General features: G+C 45.1%; 1 protein-coding gene across 2 annotated transcripts; it reads left to right on the forward strand.

Moving 5' to 3' along the window:
* The first annotated feature begins 3338 nt into the window (after nt 1-3338).
* On the forward strand, nt 3339-17616 carry FAM89A (family with sequence similarity 89 member A). 2 transcript variants are annotated; one of them, XR_003987386.1, is made up of 3 exons: nt 3339-3778; nt 8150-8557; nt 17434-17616. XR_003987386.1 is itself a non-coding variant. In XM_030447975.1 (2 exons), the coding sequence occupies exons 1-2, from the start codon at nt 3527-3529 to the stop codon at nt 8306-8308; spliced, it is 411 nt and encodes a 136-aa protein (XP_030303835.1). In that variant the 5' UTR covers nt 3339-3526; the 3' UTR covers nt 8309-10160. The 2 variants fall into 2 exon arrangements, 1 of the variants encoding a protein (XP_030303835.1); XM_030447975.1 differs by lacking the exon at nt 17434-17616 and having other exon boundaries at nt 8150-10160.
* The last annotated feature ends 4758 nt before the right edge of the window (nt 17617-22374 follow it).

Raw genomic sequence — 22374 nt, forward strand, 5'->3', positions numbered from 1 at the left:
TCTCCCCTGAGCCTCCTCTTCTCCAGCCTCAACACCCCCAGCTCCCTCAGCCCTTCCTCACAGCACTTGTGCTGGATCCCTTCACAGCCTCCTTGCTCTTCTCTGCACCTGCTCCAGCACTTCAATCTCCTTCCTGAACTTCCTGAGGGGCCCAGAACTGGACACAGGACTCAAGCTGTGTCCTCCCCAGGGCTGAGCACAGGGGCAGAATCCCTTCCCTGGACCTGCTGGCCACGCTGTTCCTGAGCCAGCCCAGGATGCCATTGGCCTTCTTGGCCACCTGGGCACACTGCTGGCTCATGGTCACCTTCCTGTCAATCCAGACTCCCAGGTCCCTCTCTGTCTGGCTGCTCTCCAACCACTCTGTGCCCAGCCTGGAGCTCCCCATGGGGTTGTTGTGGCCAAAGTGCAGGACCCGGCACTTGGAATGTTGAACCTCATCCCGTTGGGATCATCCCAACTCTCCAGTCTGTCCAGGTCCCTCTGCAGAGCCCTCCTGCCTTCCAGCTGAAAATTGCTCCTCGCTGCTTTACACTGGGCATAAAATCTGTTTAAAAAATCTGCACCATCCTCATTGTGAAACACAGAGGAAACAGAGCTCTGCTTTTTGTAGCTGCCAGTTGCCAAGAAAAAGGAAAAAAAAAAAAAAGGAAAAAGTCTACAGAATTGCTGTCTGGAAGATGCCTTTAGTGGTGAAACTGTTACAAGCAGAAAATCACATGTGAATATGCAACTTAAAAATTCACCAGAGCAAACTTGTGTGAGGAAATGGTATGAGACACCTTTCTTCTGGCAATTCCTAATTCTTTATGACATAAACCACATGTATTTTTAATGTAGGTTCTTTAAGGTAACATCCTTAGCAAAGACAAGTAACATGTTTCTGTAGTTCAGTTTAGGAACCAAGACTGAGAGGTTTATACAGCTGACAAAAGCTTCCTCTGTGACAACAAAACAGAACTGCAAAAGACTCCAGCTGCCATTATCACCATGTTATAAGTAGGTCAGACTAAATAAAGCAGCAGATTAATATTTTAAAGGGTAGTTATGAATTTAATATGAATGAAGGCTACATAGGGTTGCCACCTGAGAACCCAAAAATGATGTTTTTTAGTATTAGTTTTCAGGTGACAAAGGTGAGGAGAAAGCCAGGAATGATTTTTTGCAATAGTAAAGCTATGGCAACAAGGTGTCTAAAGAACCTCAGTGTGGAAAAAATGCACCATTTTTATCAGGCAAGCTGAATAAAATACTTAAGATAAACCAGCTTAGATAAAAGAGGAATATTCACAAGATTTTCAAAATAGCTGCCATCTGGAAAAAAAAAGAAAGGGGGGGAAGGGTTGGGAGGAGAACAAATAAATGTATTTGCTTTTAAGCAGGAATATAATACAGAGCTTACACCCTCAGCAAACTGAATGAGTATTTTTTCCACCAGGCACCCTTGGCCTGGAAGGATGAAGGGCTTGTTGACACTTTTAATCTAGAGTAGGGATGATTTTAAATGCCTTCAGTTTCATAAAAGCTATCAGCACTGTTTTATTCTTCACAATAGAGCTGGGCACAAGTTGCACTGTGAGAAACAGAGGCAAAAAAAAAAAAATCTTTTTGATTCCAGTGTAGAAAACAATAAAAAGCACATCAGGTTGTCTGAAAAAAGTCCTTAAAGTAGCATGGAGACACAAATGAAGATTGGCAAAAGCTTCCTTTCCTCTGAGTGGTTTTAAAACAATTGTCAGAGTCTGATGATATTTAAGCCATGAAAAAGCCACGAGTCTGAGAACATAGCTGAAAATAAGAGGCTCAGGTCAAAATCACTGTACCTGCTGGTTATTTCTTGAGAAAAGCCTACAAAGAAAGCAGTGTTCTGGCAACAGGGGGGCACCTCTGAACAACCTCTTTGCAAGGGCAGGGCGTTCCCAGAACTCCAGCTTCATATCCTGCTTCAGTTTGGATTTTGAACCACCCAAAAATCGCTGTATTTATTCAGGAGGGTCCAGAGATAGGCTAAAGTGTCAAGGGAAAAGAGGGGGAGGAAATAAAAGGTGAGGAAATGCACTTAGAGCTTAGAAATAAACCAGAGAATTCAATGCTAAGGTTGAACTGTGACACCGGAGCTGCACTGGGAAGCTTCAGGGCATTCCTGGGCAGCATCCCCCTTGCCCAAAAATCCCCCTGCCCTGCATCCTTCACCTCAGAGAGGGTATTTGTGCAAACCCATAGCCGTGAACCACCCCTTCCACCCCACACAGGGTATCTCTGCAGACCAATACAGGCGAATAAACCCGGGATAACAGCAGAGAGCAGTGTCTGGGATGGAGGGAGCTGATTCACTCAGCAGCAACACCGGAGCTGGATTAGCTGCAAAGCTCGGAGGGAAAAGACTTTTGACACAAAGCCTGGGTGTGAAGGGAAACACCTCGGTGGGAAGGGCAGGGCGCTGTGGTGTTCCCAGGTGACTGAAACAACGCCATCGCCACACCGGAGCTGCCCACTCCCCGCCTGAAGCCTTTAATCGGCTTTTCGCCTTGCCTTTCACTGCGCCTCACCTCATCCCAGCGCCTCAAGACCCAGCTGGGAGGCTCAAGGGCTTTCCTCCTCCCCCTTCTCTAGGGCAGGCGGTTACCCAGAGCTGTTTCTGCCCACCACAGACCCTCCGGACACGGCCTCAGAACGCCGGGCCTTGCCCAGGGGGCCGCGGGCCTCCTCGCCTCAGACAAAGCCGCTCCGCTCCGCTGCAGCGAAACCGCCCTGACCGACACCCCCCACCTGCGGCCCGGCCTCCCCGCAGCCGCTCCGGGCCCCCTTCTCCTCCCGGAGCCCCCTCCTCCCTTCCTCCCCCTCCCTGAAGCCCCCTCGCCCCTCTCCCTAGAGCCCCTTCCTCCTCCCGGAACCCCCTCCTCCTCCTCCCTCCGGAGCCCCTTCCTCTCCCGGGAGCCTCCTCCTCTCCCCGGAACCCCTTTATCCCCCCGGAGCCCCTTCCTCCTCCTCCCGAAGCCCCCTCCTCCTTCACCTCCCGGAGCCCCCTTCTCCCTCCCAGAGCCCCTTCCACCACCCCAAAGCCCCCTCCCACTCCTCCCGGACCCCCTTCCTCCTCCCAAAGCCCCCTCCTCCTCCTCCTCCCCGGAGCCCCTTCCTCCTCCCCGGAGCCCCTTCCTCCTCCCCAAGCCCCCTCCTCCCCGGAGCCCCTTCCTCCTCCCAGCGCCCTTTCTCCGTCCCGCAGCCCCCTCCTCCTTCTCCCTCCCGTAGCCCCTTCCTCCTCCCCCGGAGCCCCTCACCCCCCCTCCTCCTCCTCCCGAATCCCCTTCCTCTCCCGGGAGCCCCCTCTCCTCCTCCTCCTCTTCCCGTAGCCCCCTCCTCCGCCCCGCCCGCCGGGCCTCTGCCCCCTCCCTAACCCGTAGGCGGGGCGGGCTCCAGGCAGCACCTCCCGCAGCGGGGCTGAACCGTGGGGGTTTTTTTGTTGTTGTTGTAGTTTTTTGGTTTGGTTGGTTTTTTTTTTATCCTCCCCGTCGGTTCTCGGTGCAGGATGAGCGGGCCGGGTCTGTTGGGTCCCGGTGGCGGTGCGGGGTTACCGCCGCTTCCTAAGAGCCTCAGCGGCTTGCTCAACTCCTCCTCCTCCGGCGGCGGAGGGCAGGGCGGGCGCTGGCGGGACCTGGAGCGGTTGTACGCCCAGAAATCCCGCATCCAGGACGAGCTGAGCGGAGGAGGAAGGGGTTCCCCGCGTCCCCCAAAACCTCCCAACCTGGACGCGGCGCTGGCTCTGCTTCGCAAGGAGATGGTGAGCGGATGGGGCGAAGCGGGGGTGGTAGACGTGGCGGGGGACGCTGCTTGCTGATGCTGCTACCGCCGCCCAAGGGCCTCCCGGTGGATGTGGGCCCGGGATGGTTCGGCCTCCGGTGAACGGGGAGCCGGAGCGGTGTGGGTTGCGGGGGAGAGGAGGAAGCCGCCGGGCCCCTTCGGCAGCGGGGGAGCCGCGTAGCAAAGCGCCCGGTTCCGCGGCGGCCCTTGGGACCCGGCACCCTTCCCTAAAAATAATATATAATACTCTTAAATGTATAGATACATATATATATGTATAAGAGGGGGGCAGTGGTACTGATGCACTCAGCCCAAGTGAAGCGCAGTTCAGCACCGTTTCCTTCAGGGCTTTGTTTGGGTTCTGGCTGCGACCCATCGAACCTTTAGGGTTTCGGTGCTCGGCTGGTGCCAGGTCCCTGGCCGTGGGTAAGCTTTGTGCCCTTCAGGAGTTCCGAAGCTTCTAAAATATTCAGGTTGCTGAAAACCTGCCTGTTTGAAGGGCTTTTTTTTAGGCTGAAAAGGTGCCTGAGCACATGAATCTGCTGCAAGGCTTCTCTGGGGGTTTGGGACAAGAGATGATGCTGAAGTCTTGGTTTCAACAAGCAGCTGGAAATTCATCCAGAATAGGGTCTGAGACACTCCTAAAACTCTCTGTTAGAGTTTGTGGTGAAGCACGGGGAGCACAGGTGGCTCCTGACCACCGGGGCTTTTTTCTACAATGCTCTAAGGGGATGCAAGGCTATGATCTGTCTTAATCCTTTCCAAAAAATCAAAGCTCCCTCGTTATGAAAGGCCGATCTGTTTTTCCTAATGGAAAATCAAATGAGGTCCTCCTTGAAGTCAGTTGACAGCTTGGCTTCCCCTTTGATACTCTGTTGTCCTTGCTGGTAATTTGATGAAACACTTCTGAAGAAAATGCCTCTGAACAACACATCAAAAGCTTTCAAGCAACAATCTCCTTGGTTCCAGGTGCACTCTTTTTCGTGGCCTGTACACATTAGAGAGACTCTGGCTTACTAATAGGCTGCCTTTCATCAAGTAGATGACAGCACTTGATGTTGCACACTGGTTCTTGCAGCAGTCAGAGATAGCATTTCTCCTGGGTAATGAGCTAGCCTGAAATCTGCAATAATAAACGAGGAAATGTTTAGCAGCATCTTTCCCTGCACGATCAAGCCAGGACTCTGCATTATAGATTTTCATGTAGGTGCTATGATAAACCTCCAGTCAAATGCACATTGGTTGGGATTAAAATGCTTGTGCCAGCAGGCTTGGACACTTCTTCAGGCTTTTGCTACCTCAGGGATCATACTTGAAAGTTGTGAAGAGCTGGAGGCTGCATTTTTCTCAGTAGAAAATAAACCTGCTGTTTGTGTTTGCTTGCTTGGCACTAGTGGCAGCTACAGGAAAATGTGATATCAAGCCTAAGTATTTAGTGTTCAGGCTTGCTAAGTTAATTCTGCTGATCAATTTCTATCTTGGATTTTGTTCTGGGTGTAGAACTGATCTTTGCAGGAAGCACTGATGTGTTTTATGGAGCTGGAACAGGTGAGCTCCTGGCTAAAACTCTCATGCTTTCCTCAGGAGATGAAAAGTCCTGTTTCCAAGTTGAGTTTTTTTCTCAGCTCACTCCTCATGGCTCTTTGGACTGTTCTGCACCGTGGCTTTGTCCTTCAAACATTTAGTTCTGATGGGTCTACCTGGTGGGTCTCCTGTTCATATGCCATAGCTTCAAGTCCAGCTTCACCTCATCCTTCCTTACCTGGGGCAAGCAGTTTCTTTAGGTGGAGCAAGCCAGACTTCATCAGCTGCCACCTCCAAGGGTTGATGTTCAGATTTTATTCTCAGGCAGGTAAATAGTCATTAGCTTGACAAGAAGCTTTCTTTCTGTAAAGAAATTACTCCAGCAGGGCTAGCTGGAGAGATCTGGATATGGTACAAATCCCTCCCTTTTATTTTACCTCCTTCAGTCTTGGTTGGTTTGTTTTTGTTTTTTTTTTTTTACAAATAAGGAATTTTACACAAGTGCTGGTTTCCTCTTGCAGAACAGAGCAAGGAAGAGCAGCACATGCTTAAACAGCAAGGGGAAAGTTGTTGTGTGAATCCAAGAGGGTGGAAAGGCTTTTCTGTAACCTCGTGGCAGCTCCTGCAGTGTTCCACATCTTGTTCCATGTCTTGTCCTGAAGTCCTTGTTTTGGGTCTGTATGGGACATCATATCTTGGTTTCTTGACCTTACCAAGTAATTTGTGTTGATCCTGAAAGATCCCATCTCCTATTTTCCAGAGTTTAATGGTGTTGAGGTGCATGGTTGTTTTATTTGCCTCCTTCCATCTTCAGAAAAAAGGGTTGGTAGGATAGTTCAGCCATGCCAAAGGAAGATCTTCATCCTACTTTCTTGCAGGCTGTTCTGAGTGTGTCTTTAGAATTTAGACACATAAGGAGAGATTTTTTTTGTGTGTGTAAGAGTTTCCATTCTAGGTGTATCGTGTCACTCAGGCTGCAGTAACAGCTACCAACCTTTTTATTTATTTTTCTTTTCCCCAGATTATGAGTTGTAGCAAAAACTTCTGTTTGATGAAACTGAGGCTCACTAGGAACAGCCTGTCAGCTTGACACTTACTTAAAAATGTAGGAAGAAATGGCTGCTTCTTGAAAATGGTAAATTGGGGAGTGGTTTTAATTTACTGCAACACAAAACCCACATTTAATTTGATCTGATTTGGATAGGTGACAATATCCATTGACTCTCCATTTTGTTTGCCAGAGAGGGAAAGTCCTTGGAGTGAAGTGGCTTTATTTTGCTTTGCTCTGTAACATTCTGGTTTTCTACCTGCCATAAAGATGCAGGCTGTGAGATAACCTTTTAAAAATATTGTTCCAAATATCAAGAAGCTCTGGAACTAATATTTTAGAAGTTTGGGGACCAAATTGTTTGGCACTGGATTATAAATCAAGCCTGTGCTTGAGTGGCACATGAAAATATTCTGAAGACTTGCAGGCTGCAACGTGTGTCCTTAACTCACTTCTGCTCTACTTTTGCTGCCTTCAAGTAGTGTGCTAGAATGTGCTAGACAAATGTGGGAGTGTCAGATGCTTATGTAGGTTGATAGAGAAAAGAAAATGAGAGTAGAAGATGCTTGGCAGGGAAGTGGAAACCCAGACAGAGCTCCATTTGCAGTTATTAATTCAGGGCATTTAAAACAAGAACAGAAACCCTGTGAGACTGTTTCAGAAAGAGGTGTGCAAGATACAGTATTACTGGAAAAGGATGTCTCCTGCCTAGTGAGGAAGAATTTATCAGTTTATCTGTGATGCTTTGGATGGGTGTGAAGTGCTTGTTGGAAGTTAAGCAAATATCATTGTGTCATAGAATCATGGAATGGCTGAGGTTGGAAGGTTGGAAGGGACCTTAGAGCTCATGTCCATGTGCAGGGACACCTCTCATCCAGCCCGGGTTGCTCTAAGCCTTGGTTTCCCAGCACAAATTAGAATCATAGAATCATGGAATGGCTGAGGTTGGAAGGGAGCTCAGAGCTCATCTCCTCCAATGTCCATGCCCAGGGACACCTCTCATCCAGCCCAGGTTGCTCCAAGCCTCATCCAACCTGGCCTTGAACACCTCCAGGGAGGGGACAGCCACAGCTTCTCTGGGCAATCTGTTCCAGAGTCTCAGCACCCTCCTGCTGAAGAACTTCTTCCTAACATCCCATCTAAACCTCTTCTCCTTCAGTTTCAATCCATTTCCCCTTGTCCTGCCACTGGACACCCTTATGAAAAGTCCCTCTGCAGCCTTCCTGGAGGTTCCCTTCAGGAATTGGAAGGCAGCTCTAAGGTCCCCCTGGAGTCTTCTCTTCTCCAGGCTGAACAATCCCAGCTCCTCAGCCTCTCCCCATAGCAGAGCTGCTCCAGTCCCTGGATCATCTTTGTGTCCCTCCTCTGGACTCATTCCAATAGCTCTGTGTCCATATGGTGGGCACACCAGAACTGGACACAGTACTTGAGGTGGGGCCTCGGAAGTGCAGAAGGGCTGAATCACCTCTCCTGATCTGCTGGCCACGCTCCCTGTGATGCAGGGAATCCATTTTGTCATGCAATAAAAATCTCAAAGAACACTTTGCTCATGTTCTGCTCTGTCACCTGATGTTCCTCCTTGTTCTTGTGTCCGGTGTATCCCCTGGGGAGTCTGTCACCCCAGGAGATTAATTACACTTCCACATTTCATAACTGTTCAAGGCAGGAAGAAGCTTGATCCCCTGGTGGAGCAACAAAAGACAGCTGCCATTCTATTGCCAGTAAAATCACAATTGTAGTAACTGTTTGTTTCTTTGTTTGGAATTCTTTCCCCCTCAGGTTGGCCTTCGTCAGCTGGATATGTCATTACTGTGTCAGCTCTACTCCCTCTATGAGTCCATCCAAGAATACAAAGGTGCCTGCCAAGCTGACTCTAATGCAGACTGCACTTATGCTCTGGAAAATGGGTTTTTTGATGAAGAGGAGGAGTATTTCTAGATGAAGGAAGATTCTGGTGTCTTTCTCTCCCTGTAACACACCTCAGCAAGAACAACTGGAATCTCTATGGATCCCTCTTCCCCAGGAGGAACAACACCCAGCTACCCCAAGTTGTGTTAAATTCACTTGTTTTAGCAGGCTGTCAGTACAAGTTTCTCATGCAAATACCACTTGAGGAGAGTGCTGTTCTCTCACTTTCCAAAAGTCCTCAGACATGCTTGACAAGAGCTTTTCAATTTAATTTGCAAGGTGGGTGTTTTCAACTTACAGAACGTTGGTAGCTTATAACTGGAATTTTAATTGTGGAAGATGGCAGCACCTTCCTGAGTTGTAATAAAGGGGGAGGGAAACCTCTGCTGTGATGTAAATAGCTATAGGTGGTTTGTTTCTTTTGGTCAACTGTATTGATAAACACCTTTGGAACAGGCATCTGGATGCACACACATCCTCAGCTCTACTAAGCTAGTTCTGCTCTTACCAGCTGTACCCAGTTTTGTACTGGGTGGATTGTTTACACAGTTTAATTTAATTATTTTTTTTCTCCTTAAGCAAATTTTGACATTTCCTCATTCCTGGCTGACAAGCTGTACATGTGATAATGAATGTTATCAGCAATTTTATTTTATTTTATTTTATTTTTCTGCTGATCTGATTCACCTTCTTGGTACTGCCACTTGGCATTAACTTTTATACTCATCTGGATTGCTCCCATCAGCATAGCTCTTTGACCTGCTAAACTCTGCCCTGAAATGGTTTGCTTAGCTTTTACTGCACTGCATGGTAAAAGCACAGATCCAAACATTGTCTGTCTGCCACTGTGTGGCTTGGAATAACCTGAACTCTTGTGCAATTGTTCTCAATCATATGAAGACTAAAGAAACCTCTCATATGACACAATGGGACAAACTGCAATATTTTATACTGGGTGAACTTTGTTTTTCTGTAAGGTAGACTACAGCTCTTTTTAACAATGCAAAAGAAGTATTTTGAGCACGTACTTTGCGGATGGTAAAACTTTTTTATACTAACTTGTTCTTTGAAATATAACTTATTTTCGTTTGCAGAATTTGCTACAGCACTTGGTTTAGTTTTTATTATTTCATACTGCATACATGTGATGCTTAATCAGCTTGGAAATCAAGTTGCCAACTATCTCGAGTCTTCACCCTTCTCTGTTTTCAGTAAAATCAGCTCCCAAATGCAATTTTAATTTCTTAACTTTAATCCTAAAGATTACTGTAAAGCACAGTGCCTGAGTCTTGACACAAGCTAATAATTTAAGGGCTTAAATCTCAAAGGGTTTTTGCATGGTTCCTGGCTGGCATGCATGAAATTTTACAAAGTTTACAGAAAGAATTGGAGATCACATTCTGGGGTAGCTCCTCTCAGAGTTTTTAGCAAAGCCTAAAGGCACATTGCAGTGATAAAAGCCAAAAAAGCAGTTTTTGTGCATTCCCTCTAGAATCAGCTTATTCCAGTGGAATTCAAAGGCCACAAGAGTGAAAACTGTGCTGTACTTGTGTATGTGTAGAAGTTCTGAACCTAGTCTGTGGCAATGGTTGGAATTTTTTCAATGTTAATTCTTGCCTAAAACTAAAATGAATGATAAGGCAAACCCACAAATAACCCAAATGGCTATATTTAAAAAGCTCTGTGTGTGTGTGTGTATATATATATGAGTATATATACACACAGATGTACATAGAACTTTATGCTTTGACTTAAGAATGTATCAGCTTTGAATATAATTTGCTGTGCTTTTCATCTTTAGATGAGGCTTTTTCTAGTCTGTCAAAGTACTGCTGTTTTCTTGCTCTCACCCCAAAAATAAAAAGCATGATGTTTAGCATAACTTTTTCATGTTGTATGTATTTTAATTTACCATTTCAGTGAATCCAAACCCTCTCAGCTTCCCCCTAAAAACCCTAGGGCTAGTCATCACCTGAAACAAGCAGTTCTTAAATGACAGTGGAGAAGTTCTACCTGCCTAGATTTGGAATGGGCATTTCCTCCTTCTCTGTCTTAGTTGGATTTAACTTGCTTTTCAATTCAGCAGCAAAATTCCTGCCTCATCCAGAACTAAAGCTCTTGTTTTACAACTCCTTCCACAGTGCCCTTCATTAATAGTCCCACTTGAGCAAAATTCTCAGTGCTTTCTATGAATGAAATGTAAAAATCAAATTATTTATGTTTCTGATTCTGATGCAGCATCCTTGTGAGCTGGGGCATGGGGAAGGTTTGCTTGGGATTTGCTGTACTAAGAGAAGAGTCTCAAGGCATCACTCCACAAAGCAAGGATCTTTTTCTTGGGATCATGAGTGCTTTTTGGTCTCTTTTATTTCCAAGGCTGTGGAAGAGCTGTATGGTATCTATACTGAGATACAAGAGGTATTCAGATACCTAATGCAAATGTTTTCAAGGATACCACTTCATAATAGAGTGGAATGCAATAGGTGACCATCTGAATAACTTGTAGAAAAGATTAGTTGTTGCTTCAAACAGAGTGCTGTCCATTAAAGGAAGAACAAAATTACACTTTGTTTATGGGGAGCTTGGACTAAAGCTGAGTTCATAGTACTCAGTATAGACACCTGAAATTAAAAGACTTAAGAGAATGATTGGGTAAAAATGCCTACTATTACACTATTAGTAATTAATTTAGTTCCTGATCACAGGTAATTTTGCATAACCTTCTAAAATAAGTTGGTTTTTTTTAAAATACATTTTTTTGTAAATAATGCAGACTTCTAAATGCAAGAGAGAGCAGCAGACACCCAGCATCTTTATAAAAAAGTTGGTCCAGTTAGTACCTATTTACAAACCTAAGATATTTAGTTCCTAAGGAAATAAAGCTTATGAAAGCTTTACAAGCTGGAGAGTTGGGCAGAGAGAAACATGATGAAATTCAACAAGGGGAAGTGTAGAGTTTTGCATTTGGGGAAGAACAACACGATGTCCCAGTATAGGTTGGGGGCTGACCTGCTGGAGAGCAGTGTAGGTGAAAGAGACCTGGGGGTCCTGGTAGACAAGAAGATGACCATGAGCCAGCAATGTGCCCTTGTGGCCAAGAAGGCCAATGGCATCCTGGGGTGCATTAGAAAGGGTGTGGTTAGTAGGTCAAGAGAGGTTCTGCTCCCCCTCTATTCTGCATTGGTGAGGCCGCACCTGGAGTATTGTGTCCAGTTCTGGGCCCCTCAGTTCAAGAAGGACAGGGAAGTGCTTGAAAGAGTCCAGCGCAGAGCTACTAAGATGATGAAGGGAGTGGAACATCTCCCTTATGAGGAAAGGCTGAGGGAGCTGGGTCTCTTTAGTTTGGAGAAAAGGAGACTGAGGGGTGACCTCATCAATGTTTTCAAATATGTAAGGAGTGAGTGCCAGGGAGATGGAGTTAGGCTCTTCTCAGTGGTGACCAGTGATAGGACAAGGGGTAATGGGTGTAAATTGGAGCACAGGAGGTTCAAATTGAATATCCGGAAAAATTTTTTTCCTGTAAGGGTGACAGAGCCCTGGAACAGGCTGCCCAGGGGGGTCGTGGAGTCTCCTTCACTGGAGACATTCAAAACCCGCCTGGACACGTTCCTATGCGAAGTGCTCTAGGTGGCCCTGCTCTGGCAGGGGGGGTTGGACTAGATGATCTTTCGAGGTCCCTTCCAACCCCAAGGATTCTATGATTCTATGAAATGACCCTGGTTTTGTCAGTCAGTTTGCTGAAAACCCCACCTGACAGAAGTCAAAGCTGCTCTGTTTTTACAAACCTTGTAATTAACAGCTGGAGGAGGAGAGAGAGACTTTGTGCTCCTTCCACAGCCAGGAATCCCAGGTAAAACTTCCCTTTGGAATTCTGTTTGGCCACCCAGCAGCTCTGCCATCTCACCCGTGGTGTGGGAAGGAGGGCAGAGTCTTCAGGAATCTTTTAGGGAGTGAGGATAAAAACTGGGGATACAGCCAAGGGTCTGGGGAAGACTCCAGGTGCTGCCTTCAGGACTATTATGACAGCTTTGGGGGATTTTTCAAGTTCTTTTTTGACTCATTTCAGACTCTGAGTATCCTCTGCTTGTTACCTATTTACGTTGCAGTCATTTGTTGCAGGTGCAGAGTTTTGCTTAATGGAGAAGAAGGAGTTATTTGCCTGGCTGCCTCTGTAAAACCATTCATCTTGCTTCAGGAATGAGGTTGCTCTGAGGACAAGGGGAAATAATTCCCCCACTCTTGCATTCAGCTGGCCTGGGGAGGAATGTGAAATGGGAGGATTAATCTGGTGCATGCCAAAAGGAACCCTATCAACAGGTTTTTCCTTCAGCTTTGTGTCCTCAGCCACTTCCAAAGAATTGACTGGGTTTTTTTATGATCTTGTCTGTAGAGGTTATATTACCACAGCACTTTGAGGGTCACATTCCTTTTCATCTACTACCTGCATTCTCTGAGAAAACAACCCCTCAAACCTACACCCTGCCACCCATTGTTGGCTTTGGTTGGCTTGAAGCTACTAAATTGAAGTCCTGACAACACTGTATGGCTTAAGAAAACAACTAGTTTGTTTTCCTAGGAAACTAGTGAAAAGCTCTGCCTTATTGGCAAAGTCACCTTCTATGGATTTTCACTTTTTCTGCAGATTTCCAAGCTCCCCAACTAAAGCTAAAGCTTCCCAACTGGCTCTTCTGGGACCATACCAACCATAACCATGCAGTCAGCTTTGCAAACATCCCAGGGCTGCTGCAAGGACTATTTTTTGCTTTGGGTCAAAGAACCTGGAGGGATCTGTATGGACTGGGCTGTGCATGGTGATAAAGTAGGGAAGGGCTGAGGTGGCTCCAAAGAATCCTCGTGTGCTCCAGGGCAGGTGTGATACAACCACAGATGAGATTCCATGTGCTTCCAGTAGGATTAGCAATGGGCTTGACCATTCATTTTGGAATAAAAGAGGAACTTTGGAGGGGGGTGAATGCTCCCAGCCCTGTTTTCCTTACTTTCTTTGGCTCCCCTTCATCTTTTCTATTCAGGAAAGTTCATTAGCTGGATGTGAAAACAACCAGGGCTGAGTAATGAAGCTCCAATCTGATTGCAGAGGAATGTGCTTTTAGCAGTAGAATTCCCATCTCTCAGATAAGGCTGGTATGCAGCTTAAGAGACAAACCCAATTTGCTGTTGAAATACACACAGCTTGTGACTACAACTCATCACTGAACTTTGGCTTGGGTTTCAAATGTGTTCATGCTAAAACATTGTTTAAATAATGTCTTCAAGAGAATGTAATAGTTGAGAACTCCTCAGTTTAAAATGAAAGGAGAAATCTCATGCTAATAGTGGGTTATTAGAATTTTAAAAAATTACCAGAGCAGAGTGGTTATAACTGTGGGTATATAGAGGCTTCCATCCTGTATCAAACCACTGCCTTAAATTCAGGTTAGCAGAGGCAAACCAATGCTCCTTGCTGTGCTGACTCCTCTCAGAAATCACAAACATTTCTTCCCTGGGTCAGAAACATCCCTCTGATTATCTGTACAGAGTTTCAAATCTTCCTTTTGCTCAGGCACTGTCACAAGCAATCAAGTTGCCTGTATGAGCCCTGCCAGCTCTTGCTTAACCCCTTCTGCCTTGTCAAACAGCAGAACCTTGTCAATCAGTCACAAAATGGCAAGGTAATAAGGTCATTGTTTGGGTTGTTAAAGCCCCTGGATGGCAGAAGCAGTGCATTTTGTTATTTTTCTTCTCAGCAAAAAAACCCTTTCTAGTGTCTTCAGTTTAACTGAATCTGGAATTAAACAAAACCCTGTGGCACAATGCAGTTATTTGTACTGAAAGCCCTCCTGGCCTACAGTTTTGTTAGGATTGCTTAAGGTAGTGGGAAGTCGAAGCAGGGCATGCAGAGGTGAATTAAAAAGGAGTGAAGTGAAGTTTTGAAGAGGTGAAGTACAAGCTTGAACAGCACCACGTACCCATCTTGTTCCATTACTACCCAGAAAACATCCCAGGCTGTTCATATAATGGAATAAAAATCTTTTTCTCTTAATCCTGCATTACACAAAAGGTAAATCAAATATTCAAATAGTTGTTTGGATTAGGAGAAGGATATTTTATCAGAATTAGCTGAAAGAAAAACACCCCACATCAGGGTGAGCATTCATTTCTCATAGCACAGAGTCTTGTTACCACTTGGTTTTAAGTCTGTCTGAAGACAGCATGTCTGTACTCTAAGAGCCTCAATATTCCTTTATTCTTTTGTTTGATATTGTACAAATCATACAGAATCTTGGCTTGTATCTTGCTCTGATACTTAAGTCACATTGCTGAGCATTTCCTCAAATACCCTGCATCCTGCACTCTAACCTGTAGAGAAATGGAATATAGAGCATATATTCACTATATCATTTATACCCGAGTGCATTTTTAGGAGAGGAATGACATTTATGAACAAAAATGTATTTTTGGGGCCATCACTGTGCTTGCATAAAGGATTAAATTATAATAATAAAGGAGAGAGGTAGGAATACACAGGAATCTCTGTGGGGAAAAGGAATTCTGTTTTGTGCTTTTCTTTTATCCTGTCTCATGTCCTTCTTGGTAAGATTTGCTTGAGGTCTGAGTTTTCATATGTAAATAGATTTGTCTTGTCTCCAGAGCTTTATGTGGTTACACAATAGGACTTTTTTCTCCTGTGCCAGTCATTCAAAAAGTCCTTTATATTTCTGTTGCAAATGTGGGACTGTTCTAGGCTTTCAAAGTCACCTCTCAAAGAGAATAAAACTCTTTTCTGTGAATTTAAATGCAGGTGTAGACAGACAGAACATGTCAAACAGAGAAGCCAAACATCCCTCACTGTTACCACAGAGCAATTTGTAAGAGTCTGCTTAAAAGTGTGCTGACTCTGGAAGAAATGTACCCTGCAATTTATTTTGCAGATTAGAAGGGAGTCTGTATGGATGTGTTTCTCTTCCAGGAACAGCTTCACACCACTCTCAGCTCACCATGCTCATTTTCTCCTTCCATTCTGAGTGAAACAATTTAGTTGCAAGGCTGTGATCTTATTTTTCTCTCAACTTTTGTGTCACCCAATGTGTAAGCCCTTACAAGAAGCCTGTAGGAACATACAAAGATGTGCAGGCTGCCTTGTAGATCTGAAAACCCTAAATACTTTGGAGTCCTACAGCCAAGGAATCTGATGGATTCTCATGTTGCTGGCAAGAGGTTAAGCAGAGAATTTGAAGGGTGCAACCTGGAGAATAAAAAGAAGACACAAACATAACAGAAAGATCAAGCCACCACCTTCACAGGGGATTCCTTAAGTAAAAAATTCTATTTTCACAAAATCACAGTGCTGGAATAAATGGTTGTTATTGAAAAGCTGAAACACACCTGGGCATCAGACTGCCACTGCACACAGGGAGAGCTGATGGGGCCCTGTGGTTTAGGAAAGAAAAATTAGGGCTGGAGAGAACATCTGTCAGCAGTGCCCAGCTGGAGGAAGGCTCAGCTGACCTCCCAGTTCACTTCCAACCCCATCCAGTTCTCTGAAAATAAAACTTCCCATGGGTGGTGGCAGAGGCAGCTGCCAGCTCTGGACAAAGAGCTGAGCCTTGAGGAGCAGCAGCCACCAGGAGTTTGGAGAAGGCAGCACCCTTTGGGAAAATGGCATGGAATCCTAGAATCCTAGAATTGGCTGGGTTGGAAGGGACCTCAGAGATCATCAAGTCCAACCCTTGATCCACTCCCGCTGCAGTTCCCAGCCCATGGCACTCAGTGCCACATCCAGGCTCTTTGGAAAGATCTCCAGACACAGAGAATCCACTACTTCCCTGGGCAGCCCATTCCAATGCCTGATCACCCTCTCCAGAAAGAAATTCTTTCTCATCTCCAACCTAAACCTCCCCTGGCACAACTTGAGACCTTTTGTGCCCTCTTGTCTTGCTGAGAGTTGCCTGGGAAAAGAGCCCAACGCCCCCCTGGCTCCAACCTCCTTTCAGGGAGTTGGAGAGAGTGATGAGGTCTCCCCTGAGCCTCCTCTTCTCCAGCCTCAACACCCCCAGCTCCCTCAGCCCTTCCTCACAGGAATTCTGCTGGATCCCTTCACAGCCTCCTTGCTCTTCTCTGGACCTGCTCCAGCACCTCAAGCTCCTTCCTGAACTTCCTGAGGGGCCCAGAACTGGACACAGGACTCAAGCTGTGGCCTCCCCAGAGCTGAGCACAGGGGCAGAATCCCTTCCCTGGACCTGCTGGCCACGCTCTTCCTGAGCCAGCCCAGGATGCCATTGGCCTTCTTGGCCACCTGGGCACACTGCTGGCTCATGGTCACCTTCCTGGCAATCCAGACTCCCAGGTCCCTCTCTGTCTGGCTGCTCTACAGCCACTCTGTGCCCAGCCTGGAGCTCCCCATGGGGTTGCTGTGGCCAAAGTGCAGGACCTGGCAATTGGCCTTGCTGAACCTCATCCTGTTGGAATGGCACCTTCCCTCCTGGCATGACAGCAAGGAAGGAGCCATCAGGTTGTAGAGATTAAAAACACCTGTCTGAACTTTCCTATCAAAGCATTCCTGCAGATGAATTTAGATTGGCATCACTCTGCTGGTATTTTAAAATGAAAGGAGATGAGTAACAATGAGAGAAGGGAGACCTGATCTGTACATCTGTCTGATACTGTTTTATCAAGGACGTTTTTTCAAACCTGATAGAATCTGTCCTGTTGCACAACAGACAAAGTGTTGTGGGAATAAGGTGGTGCTTTCCTTTCAGGTGGCCTTTTCTTTCAGTGTAGGGACCACTACGTGGTCAGGAGCTGCACAATTTCATCCACAGAGAAGGCAGAAAGTGCAGAGGATAGAAGATTTAAAATTTACCTTCCCTTCCCATCTACACCCAGGTGTAGATAAATGGCACAATTGAACTCAGCAGGGAAGTTTTCAGAGAAAAATGCCCTCAAACTTCAAAAGAAGTGTAAAAGAAAGTTTGAAAAGCTGTGAATTTTAATACAAAGTGAGATTTGTCAGCTGATTATATGAAGAAATGTATACCTGCCATTGTGGTCATGCACAGCAGAGTTTATCTGTTTTTCCAAAGGAAAGGTTTTGAATCATCTGTCCAATCTTGCTAAAAAAATCTTCACTAATCAGCACTTATTTTCATTTCTCTCAGGATGGAATGACTAAGAAATGGATTGTGTTTCCCCTGTTGTGCAACCCACCTGCCATTTCCACACTACCAAGTAGGAAAAATGTCTTAATTGGGGAAAAAAAAAAGATCCCTGTTGGTAAAAGAATTAATAAGGACTATGCTCAAAATGATCCATTCACTTTTGCTCCCTTGTCCTGCAGAGTCCAAGCCCTTTTTTTCTGGTGCTGGTATGTGGCACTGTGTTATGCAATGCATGCTCTCAATGGTGAATGTTTTTGTCCTAGTTATTATTTCATTTTTGTTGGCTTTTGATTTCTGGTGATCAAAAGAATGCTGTAGCCCTGCTGAGAGAGAGAGATGCTATCTCTGCTGTAGCCAAAACATGATACATCAGTGGCTTTGAAGGGTAGAACCAAAGCTTTACACTGGAAGTGAGAGACCAAAGAAAGGATCAAAGTTAAGGAGTGAGGCAGAGGTGACAGCATCAGATGGGCTGCAGCATGTGTGGCAGGGAGTTGCTACAAAGGTAACACCCACAAAGGCTTAGAGTGTGAATCAGCTGTTCTGAGAGGAGAATATGGGGTGAGCAGAAGCACTTCTGTCATGTTGAGATTGTTGTTTTCTTGTTTGAATTTGTGCTATGTTACTGGATTAATTTCCTGAAAAGATTATCAGTGGTTTCTAATTATTTTTTCATTTTTATGCAAGACCTCCCTGTGCTTTCTACCTCAAAGCCTCCAACAGTGAAATAAGAAAGCTTCATTTTCCTTTCAGATAGCTGAAAGTAAGAGCAGTTAATGTGCCAGCTCCCTCCTCTCCATGTTTTTTCAGCTAATTTCAGATTTATTTTGGCACACAGCAGCTGCAGTAACTTCAAGATCATGATAAGGCATCCAGGATTTGCTGGCTGAAAGTCAGGTTAATAAAAATACAGGTTAGAGAACTGCATGCCAGCAAGGGTCAGAATTAAAGCTTCTCTTAACACAACAAAGAATTCCTCAACCATCTCACCTTCAATATTCCTATCCTCTGGCTCCCAACAGGGAGTTGAGTGACTCCCAACAACCTGCAGCTGAGAGGACTTGATGCTTTTCATCTTTTTAAGCAGGCATCAGCAAATGAATCCTCCCCAAAATCCTGTGCTGTGGAGGTGCAGTCACTTTATGCAGCCACAGACCTGACTTCTGCAAGGGGCACAGCAGCACTTGGGTTTTAGGGCTTCATTCAGGTCTCCTCTGATAGCTATGGCAAGCACTCCTGTGCAGCTTTGTTGTCCATAAAGCAGGTTTTTTTGGCCTAAAAATTTACTCAGATTTATAGATAGAGATTATAATAAATTATGGGGGGTCATCTGGCTTTATTTCTGCAGCAGCCAGTCCATGTGCAAGCTGTGTGAGTTTACACTCTTAACACTACATGTAAAAGAATTTAAACCACATTTTTACCCAGGAAACCACCCCCAAAACCAAATAGTATCTATTATCCTAGTGAATCTCACTTCAAACATCACTGGTACTGCTTTCTAGCTGCTTTTTAGACCTCCCTTGTATTTATAAAGGGCTCAAAAGAGCTTTACAAAATTAGGACAGGAGGTTATGTTTAGGGAAAAGATTTGATAAAGCTCCTCATGTTCAGATTTTCTCTGTAGCCACCTCAGTAATAAGGCATTACTGGAAAGACTGAGAAGGTCAGAACAGCATTATAAGAGGCAGGAGAGAAAGCAGGAATCCTGTTACACCTACCTACAAATTCTAAGTGCAGCAACCTGGGCTTCAAATAAGCTCAGCAACAAAATTGATTTTTAGAAGCAGAGGAATGCATTCACTATGTCTTTTTCTACTTTTTTTCTGAACTCAGCCAGGCTATTCAGAATAATCCCAGCCTGCAGGACTGTTTATGTCTTAAACAAAGAGATGCTGTGCTAAAATAATTTGCATTTTGTAGCTTTTATTGGTGCATGTATTGAATTGACCTTGACACCAAGCATTTTGTGAGGTGTTTTTCATCACTAACTTCACTCTGACATTTCTCCAAACTGAAAATGTTCATTTTAGAAGCCTGGATTTGTGATTTCACAAAACCAAAAAACATAAAAACTGATCAAAGAATCTGTGCTCACAGTGCTTTTATATCCCTCCTCCTGGTTTTAGAAACAATACTTCTTTACTTCCCCAGTCCAGATGGCACTGTGACACTTAAGCTGCCCAACCCGGGGAGAGCTGATGGATTGCAAAAGCATCTAAATTCCTGAAAAACAAGGGCTTTCTTGTTTCAGGAGAAATCAGCTGCTAAGAGTCTTCCAGTGCAGATGTCCTGTTTTACTTTCAGTTGGGTGAAGCCTGGGACAACAAAAGGCATTTAAATGCCTGAGATACTTGGAAGAGGTCACAGGGACAGGAGCCTTTGCCTCCACACTGCTGCAGGATGGAGGGAGAGGCTCTGCTGCTCCTCAGCTTTTGCTCCCAGTGACCAACTCTGCCCCTGCAGAATTGGAGATTCTGCTCTCAAAAGTTTTATTTTCAGCAAACTTACCAAAGTCAGGAGGTGATCAGTAACATTTCTAGGGAAACTCCTTGACTTCACTGCTTGGCAGGGCCTTGGCCATTTCATGTTGTCACTTAGACTGTTACAAAAACATCTGTAATAAATAATATTCTTCCTTAATCCTTTGAAAACTAAAGAGTAAGATGTTCAGATATTTGCTTAATCACAGCCTCATACTAATCTATACTGCATCTTTTACACACTAATTTTTCTTGAGATTCTATCCTATTTTTGTAGTCTTCTCAGCCCTTTAATTTTGAAGAAGTCTGCCTGACACCCACATTATCCTTGAACCCTTGCTAGCTTATACTCTAATTCTCTGATTTTGTCTGGAGTATTTTCTAAATACTTGTTCCTTGACCTCTGGACACAGTTAAAGTTCTCAGCTCCCCCTGCACCAACACCAGACCATGACTCAACCCAAGTCTGAAAAACACTCAGGTTCTTCTCTGCATTTCATCTGACAGAATTCTGGCATTTGCTCCCCAAAGCCACAGATTTCCCATAGGCCACAACATCCCTTTTTGATTGCAAGAAAAACTCCCAAGATTTTACATGAGCTCATTTGCAAGTTGTTATATTTTTAATCTAAGCAAAAAAAAGTTAAGGAAGCAAATGAAGATAGCTAGAAAGGGGGGGTGATTTGTCATCCATCTTCCAGCACAGATGGCTTTTCCACTACAAAGAGTTTAAGAAAGAGGAATTCAAAAGGCAAAAAGAAATAAAAGTGTGAGATGACTCTTTTAAAGAGGCAGGAACTTAAATAGGTTATGTCAAGCACCACATGGAATTCTTTTCCCTCTCCCAAAGGCATCAAAACTACACACACTCCTGCCCAGAGAGTGCATCCTCAAGCACCTCCCAGAAACATTTATGAAATGTTAAGAGTATTTGTAGCTGTCCTGTCAATTCTGGTAGGTAAGCAGCCATAAAACCACACCAGGCAGAACATCCTACAAATAATGCTGCCCCTGAAGCCTGAAAACCTGGACTGCACCTGCTTTCCTTCCACAGCTCTGGAGCTCTTTATTTCCTTCTCCATCCTCTGAGTTGCATTAAGGAGAGTGCTGACTCCTGAGAGCACTCCAGAGTCCACAACCCATCTGTCACCAGCACTTGTGAAAGAACAGACAAGCATTTCTTCTTTTGGGAAGTGCTCATGTCCATTCTGAATAAGACTCTGAAAATGTTCTAAAAGAGTTTTTTAAATAGAAAATAAACTTTAATGTAAGAAAACTGTCCTCAAATGAAACATACATACATTGTATTTACAATTTTTCTGCTGACTGGGTAATATTTACATTACATGTAATGCAAAAATCTTCCCCTTGCAATAGTCACACTTAAATGTGCTCCACTCAGCCTTTAGAGCAAAAGCAGTGCCAGAGAAGAAAAGGGAGAAATTTCTGAAAAAAAAGAATATTTGTGTACAACCATGACACCTAAGATTAATTAAAAAAAATAAATAATCTAACCCGAGAGGAACAAACCAAAACACTGCTGTTTCATCATTAGCAAAACAAAACTGACAGTAGAAAGAATGAAGGACACAGAGAGGGGTAACAAAAGTTCATCAGAGGCAAATGCTGAGCTCATACTGAAATGAACAGAGAGCTGGCTAAAAGCCAGGTGACAAATACAGTAACAATTACTTACTAACAATCAATTTGCCCTCTTAAACTCAGGGCAGAAGGTGAAGGAGCAAACCAAAAGCAGGCCAGAGCAGCACCTAAAAGATCTTCTGCTCTTTCCCTCTGCACCTTCTAAACCTGCAGCCTCTGTTGCAGCTGTGCACAAAGCACCTTTGGCAACATCCTGGTTTTAAGGAAGCTTTTGGGGATAGAGTATCTCCCCAAATCTAATTACACATGCAAAACATGTTCAGGGTGCCTAACTGCACACCTACACTGACTGACACCAGGACCAAGGTTTTTTGCCTTCTCTACATCCAGTTGGCCTAGTTGGCCTCCAGTCACCAGTGGTGTCCCCCAGGGATCAGTGTTGGGCCCAGTTCTGTTCAATATCTTTATTGATGATTTAGATGAGGGGATTGAGTCCATCATCAGCAAATTTGCAGATGACACTAAGCTGGGGGGGAGTGTGGATCAGTTGGAAGGCAGGAGGGCTCTGCAGAGGGACCTGGACAGACTGGAGAGTTGGGATGATCCCAAGGGGATGAGGTTCAACATTCCAAGTGCCGGGTCCTGCACTTTGGCCACAACAACCCCATGGGGAGCTCCAGGCTGGGCACAGAGTGGTTGGAGAGCAGCCAGACAGAGAGGGACCTGGGAGTCTGGATTGACAGGAAGGTGACCATGAGCCAGCAGTGTGCCCAGGTGGCCAAGAAGGCCAATGGCATCCTGGGCTGGCTCAGGAACAGCGTGGCCAGCAGGTCCAGGGAAGGGATTCTGCCCCTGT

Source organism: Calypte anna, chromosome 3 (assembly GCF_003957555.1).
Source record: "Calypte anna isolate BGI_N300 chromosome 3, bCalAnn1_v1.p, whole genome shotgun sequence".
NCBI lineage: Eukaryota > Metazoa > Chordata > Aves > Apodiformes > Trochilidae > Calypte > Calypte anna.

Excerpts from the sequence above, each read along its gene's own strand:
- FAM89A (XM_030447975.1), top strand. The coding sequence starts at position 3,527 with ATGAGCGGGCCGGGTCTGTTGGGTCCCGGTGGCGGTGCGGGGTTACCG. Across the intron at positions 3,779-8,149 it reads CTCTGCTTCGCAAGGAGATG|GTTGGCCTTCGTCAGCTGGA; the intron begins GTGAGCGGATGG and ends TTTCCCCCTCAG.